Below are 6,390 nucleotides of genomic sequence, written 5' to 3' on the forward strand. Positions count from 1 at the left end.
GTCCGCCTCTAGCAGACCTTGCAGGCCGAGCAGAAGACCGACACACAACTAGTCTGCCTGGTGGAGATTCGCCGCATAGCTTCACAGAGGACACCGGCGCCACTAAGGTGGCCGGCGGTGGACGAGTGCCATCTTCGAGACACAAGAAGGTGGCCAGACGTCGTGAGGCCGGCAGCTCTGCTCGGCTCGGCGGATACCAGCTGCCAGGTCGTCGCGCATTTGCACATCCGTCACCTCAAAGTTGGCAAAGGGGCGAGGCCACGGCAGGGTGAGTCTTGTGAATCAAGGAGAGCACATCTCGCTACCATGTGTCGGTGTCGTCGCTGGCGTCCTCCCCTTCTTCCCCTCACGGAACATCCGAAACATGCCCGAGTCCGGCATGACAGCGCGATGAACTCCGACCCAGCTGTCTAGATCGTCTCATGGGCTATCAGGATGGTATGGGCACACATCGGACGCTGACGGATGCGATCCAGGGTGTTGCTCACGGGGTCGGGATGGAACCCCGCAGCGTCCTTGAGGTCGCAGGGCCAAGCCCGGCATAAGATCAGCTCGACAATCCGGTCGCACAGGGCATTGATCCACGGCCCCTGGAAAGGAGATCGTCGTCTCGAGTTGCGCCGGCCTTCGGGGAAGGGCGGGAGGGGCTGCCTGGCCTCGGATCCCAGGTTTCGAGCACGACGGCGCAACTGACAGCAGCAAGGGCCCCTGGGCCGCGACTGTCGAGCACCAGGACAGAGCCAGCACCTGAGTGCCCTGCTGGACCAGGCGAACGCCGCCAACGTCAAAGGGCGGCGACGACGTTGGTGTGGCGGCCTTGAGGAGCAACTGCGGACCGACTTATCAATGGAGGCGCTCCTGTGACGCCGGCCAGCCTCCCACCACCAGGGTGCTGTTGCAGCCGCAGCACTAGAAGGCGGGAGAAGAGGGATCGCGGCAGCTCGTCGATGATGTGGCGGCAAGGAACAGGGGGGGCAGGGGCTCGGTGGCTCACGTTTCCTGGGACGCATTGCATTGAACACACCCACTCGACCGTTTGACCACGACAGCAGCTCGACAATGGCTGGTGGCCTTTGGCGCAGGCTGCCGCACCACCACGACGAGCCCTAGCTCCGTGCCCGCCCTCTGCCACGCCCCCCTTCGGGATACCTGCTCGCACGCCTGCCATCTGCTCAGGCGCTGGCTCTTGGGGTGCTTGGCTCCTGGGGCTTGGTGCCACCACCCACGCGGCCAACGGGCGGGTCGCGGCCACCTCGATCTCAATCCGCGGCGAGGAACGGATGGGGCCACAGCGCACGCCCTCCCCACTGTTCCGTTCCTACATCCAGGGTTCCTACATGCTTCGTACAACTGATGGGCCAACCCCCCGCCACCCCGGCCGCCGCCACCCCCCAAGCCAGGCCACCCGGCCGGGTCGCTGGGGCATCGACGTTCATCGCAACGGAACGGCGACTGCCTTTCTTCGGCGGCGGATGTCATGTCGACGCGGCGTGTCCACACGCCCCTCTCTGTTCCCCGAGTCGTTTCGTATGGGCGGCGGTCGCGCTTCTGGGTCATTTCATCCCAGGTTTCCGCTGTGCCAGAGTCGTGCTCGGCCCACTGCTGCCAAATTTTGTGACAGGCGTGCCTGCTCCAGAGCCAAGCGCACCCTGTCAGGGATCATCGTGGGTGCGATGCCCATCCAGATCTGATGTTCAGTCTCCGCCTTGCCTTTAGCCTTGTTTTTGTCTGCGGGACACCCGTCAGCCATACTTATACTTGGTTGGCCCCCATGGTCCCAGTCGCCGGGACTCGATCCGGACCTCCAACGCTCACATAACTCTCAACTACGACTATCACCACTATTACTTCGCCATCGTTGACCTGCCGACTGTTGCACTCGGTCGACGCCTAGCAACTCTACTGCCGCCAACTAAAGCTTGCCACATACCCGCCGCCGACGTTCACATACTCACCCACCTGGATCCTCTGTCGGCGACCTCCCTTGGTCTGCGTCCGACACAGCACCACCATCTCTGCGCTGGCGCGTCGATATGGCCACGCCGTTGATACCTTCCCAGTACACAGTGCCGCATAGTGGCCACTATCGCAATTCTCGAGTACCTCAGCCTCCGCCTTCGCCCCCCATGGAGGACTCACGGTGTTCCCTGCCATCCATATCCAAGCTTCTTGGGTTGGCGGATGCCGGATCGCCCACCGGCGAGTCATCACCAACGTCTCAGTCAGATTCATCACGATATGAAGGTAAGATATCTTGGGCAGCTGTTGCCTGGGGTCAGTTGGTGTTGACACTGTTCTGCGGCAGCCACAGCCTCGCCCTCGCAGCATGGCAGGCAAGATTCCTTGTACGACAGCCGCCCGGCGTCGAGTTATGCAAAGGCACCCTCACAGAGGGGAATGCCTCCGACGCCACCCATGGCGGCGGATTCAGCATTTGACAATTACAACTCTCCGTCGATCAAGGCGATGAACCAGTTTCCCAGCATCAATGCCTCTGGCCGGTTCTACGAAACCACGCCTCCGCTCGACAATGACGTTCGACGACAGCAGGCGCCGACCAGCAGGACTGCACGGCCGGCACTGCAAGTTTCTTGCCCTCCCCCTCGGCAATCGTACTCGGCGAGTCCCTTCGGGCAACAGCCGCAATTGAGCAGCGGCTACTACACGAGCACACTCCAGAACGCGGCCTCATGCCACCCACAAATCTCAAACCTCTATTATCAGCAACCGTTGCCGCAATCATTCCCACCGTTGTCCGTTCCGGTTGTACTGGCGCCATCGTCAGGCGCGAACCCGTGGCAGCACCACCACTATCTCACGCCGTCACACGGGGCCGCGTACCCGCAGAGCCAGGACCGGTACATCTGCCAGACTTGCAACAAAGCCTTTAGCCGACCGAGCAGTCTCCGCATCCACAGCCACTCGCACACTGGAGAAAAGCCTTTCAAGTGCCCGCACGCAGGATGCGGCAAGGCGTTTAGTGTTCGCAGCAACATGAAGCGGCACGAGAAGGGCTGCCACAGTTTCGAAGTCGGCACGGGGAGGCCCGCAAACGCCGGCTAGGCAGAGAAAGCGGGCCCTCAGGTGCAGGATACAGGGTGCCCTTGCGCCGGGTATGCATTCAGGGGCATGTCGATGCCAGAGAAGCGACGACCGTAGGCGCAAGTTGGCTTTTTCATTTCTATGTGTTGATGCGCTCTGGGTGCAACTCCTTTGGTCCATACTTTCTACATACCATTACAGGCTGGCGGCACGGACTGGGGCCGACCGGGGGGCGAGATGCAAAAGGCGTCACAATGGGTTTGGGACTGAGTTTGGGCAGGCTAGATGAGTATGGCCCGCATTTGCAAGGCGTTTTTTGGTACGAGGACAGTCGGCCCCCAAGGGAATATACCAGATACAGATGCTCCAAGACAAAACCAGTTGTACAGTAGCAATGACGATGTCAATGACCTTGACTCCTGACTCGTGAACGCGGGGGTGGATGGCACAGGTGCGGCGAAAGGCGCAGTCAGCATCCCTGGATGCCCGGGCCTCGAGGGCCGGCACTCAGGAGGAACGAGTCGGGGCGCCGGACACGCCGCGCGATTGATGGTCACGCCAAGGGCCGGTGGTTCCTGGCGGCAGTTCGACAGCGACAGAAGACGCTGGATTCAGGTCGCGGTCGCGGGGGAGCATGGATGGCACGGTGACTCGCTTCTGGGATTCAAGGCCGGAGGGGGGTGCGGTCCGAGTCATGAGCTACCCATAATACAAGCTTGGCCGCGCATACGGAGCAACCACGCGGGCAGGGAAGAAGCAGCTAAACGGATGGGCCGAGGAGGAGCCTGTGCGCACGCACGCGGTGCGGCTGCGTCGACGGCCGGACGGAGTGAGTGCCGGCAGATGCACGGGGCAGGGATGGGCCCTTTTGTTGCTGCTTCCCCGGGATGTTCAATCGTCACCGTCACCCCCCATGGCCGTTGCTGCTTTGTTCCTTTTTTTGCTCTTGTGTGTGTGTGTGTGTGTGTGGCGTGATGTGGTGCAGGCAATATGTCCTCCGTACAATTATTACCGTCCGTTATTGCGTCGAGTTTCTCTTATCATCGAAGCGCCACGCAGGCCTTCTCCTGGGCGTGTTTGGGACTGAGACACGTCTGGGGTACGGGGCATTTTACCTGGGACCTCATCCGCCGTGGAGTGGGCGGCAGCAGCCAGCCACCTAGAGCCATTGCCTCGTGGTGTGGCTGCGACGCTGCGACACGCTCTGTGTAAGCCATGAACCCTTCCTCTCCGCCGCAACGAATTGACGCGCTTAACCCGGACAACTTGTTCCCTGACTGGCATACGTACTACTGCTCTATTGTTTACTTTGCGATTCAGTGCGCAAAAAAAAAAAAGTCCGTGCAGCGCCTATATAGCCTAATAATCGCCCGTCTCATCGGGCGAGGGAGCTGTCCGGGACAGGGCATCGACGTGGAATGGAGCGGGCTTGCAACAGGTGCGAGGCTCGTGCTGAGGTGGGCTTGGCTGGGCTGGCCTGGTCGCGTGCGGCGGCTCGCCTTGGCTACCTAGCTATAGAACCCTGACGGCTACGACGCTGATGGTTTGTTGGGCTCGTTGCGGCAGATGGACAGACGGATTGACGGACAGACAAGTGGGATGGGCAAACGTAAGTGTGGTGGGCTTTCCGGTTCGGATCAAGGGATGTGTGATGCGATGGATGTGCACGCGCTGGCAGGACGTCCGTCGGGTCGGCAGTTGGGGGATCTGCCGTCGCAAGATGGCGTGAGGTTCTGTGCGAGAGCGCGAGATGGAGATGCCGATGAGGTGGTTCTGCTTCGATGCTGCTTCATGCACTGTGCGGCGGTGTTCCCTTGCAGCGACCTGCGTGTTGGTTCGCTCGGGGGCGCGCGCAAAGACCAACGCAAGCCAACCCCGGTGACCGGGCGGCTTCCATCTGGGTTGACGACTCTGTTAGGTGGTATTTCGGTGTTGGCCACCTGGGAGCTGGAAGGGCCCCTACGAGTCCCTGGACGGCCGGCTCACGCACATGCGCACAGCGACGGATGCTGTGCTGTTGCGCGCGAGCGCGTGCACATCATCGGGCAGGTCTTCCAAGCTTCCAGGTTTCCATCGTCCATCGCAGCGGGCGCCCGAGCCAGCGGCCCAGCCAACTGGCGCCGGCGCCGGGGCGGCGGGCCACAATCCCACGCCCCTGGGTCAGTGCTGCCACCAGCACCACCTCACCCCCTGTAAGTGGGCTGGCCAGGGCACCTAGGGCAGGGCAGGCCAAGGAGCCCGGGTGATTTTGATGATGCTGGTCGCTGATCCGCCTCCGCCGCGGGGCCTTTTTTTGGTCCTTGGGCTGCCCCCTGGGTTCTCGCGGTTTGCCGACACGAGTACCCGCCCGCGCCGCCAGTGTGCAGAAGCCACGCCAGGGCGGACTACGTACGTTGCGTGCTCGTAGGTCCTGATAGCCTTGATGGGCGGCATCCATTGTTCTGCGGCGGCGGCGGCGGCGACGACGGACAAAATATCGGCAGACGCCGGAGGCTGATACTTTGTTGCCTCTCCTTAGTCCCCCGCGAGAGCCGCCGTCTCACGTACGTGTACTCCGTACACACGATCAATGACCGGGCGGCGCGCCCGAAGAAGCCATCGTTTGGAATTGGGAAGCGCACGTGTCGTCTGCGAGGGAGCACTGGTTCGTGGAATCGGTTTTCGACGTCTTGACACGCAGACCACCACCACGAGCCAGCAGCAGCAGCAGTCGCGGCATCAGCATCAGCAGTAGTAAGGTAGTTGGCACCGGCGGCAGCGCGCGTGGCGGCTTACGAAGGGTAGGTAGGGGGGTGCGAATACCAGGCCCGCATCATGGTCCAGCAAAGCAACCGCCAGACCGCAGACGTAGATGTAGACTAGATCAAACCCGGGGGCCCAGGTGACTGACGATGCTGTGGAATCGTCTACAACAAGCGCCTAATTACCTGCGAGGGAGAGCAACATGTCAAGCAAGCCTGACTGCTCTGTCTGTCCATCATGCCACTTTAGCTTCTTCCAACCCTGAGGAACCGAGGCAAGAAGCTTGCCTTGCACAGCCACAACAAGGAAGTGTCTGGCGCGCTGCTGCGCGAGTGAGAATCAGAGGCAAAATGATGGAAACAACCACTGAGGCTACCAAACTAGCTCTGGCGCCCGACGAAACCAGCAACGAAACGGCAACTCGTACAGCACTACGTACTCTGCAAGGACAGAATGTCACCGCGTCCCCATCCTGCGTGCGGCTCGTCTAGCCGTGAAGGGCAGCCAACGCGCACGTGCGGAGCAGAGTCCGGACGAGGCGACGCGCGCGCGCGCGGTGATTCGATAGCCCTGCTGGGCGAGCGGGCGAAGGGCGACTCGGAGCCG

The 6,390-nt window shown here is 61.7% G+C and overlaps 1 protein-coding gene across 1 annotated transcript; it reads left to right on the forward strand.

Moving 5' to 3' along the window:
* Window positions 1-2,415: 2,415 nt before the first annotated feature.
* PLICBS_003379 (uncharacterized protein) lies at window positions 2,416-3,063 on the forward strand (the record flags this gene model as incomplete). The annotated part of the gene is made up of 1 exon (XM_018323124.1): window positions 2,416-3,063. One exon carries the CDS (start codon window positions 2,416-2,418, stop codon window positions 3,061-3,063), a length of 648 nt encoding a protein of 215 aa, XP_018178354.1.
* Window positions 3,064-6,390: the final 3,327 nt, after the last annotated feature.

Source organism: Purpureocillium lilacinum (genome assembly GCF_023168085.1).
Source record: "Purpureocillium lilacinum CBS 284.36 DNA, scaffold_2, whole genome shotgun sequence".
Lineage (NCBI taxonomy): Eukaryota > Fungi > Ascomycota > Sordariomycetes > Hypocreales > Ophiocordycipitaceae > Purpureocillium > Purpureocillium lilacinum.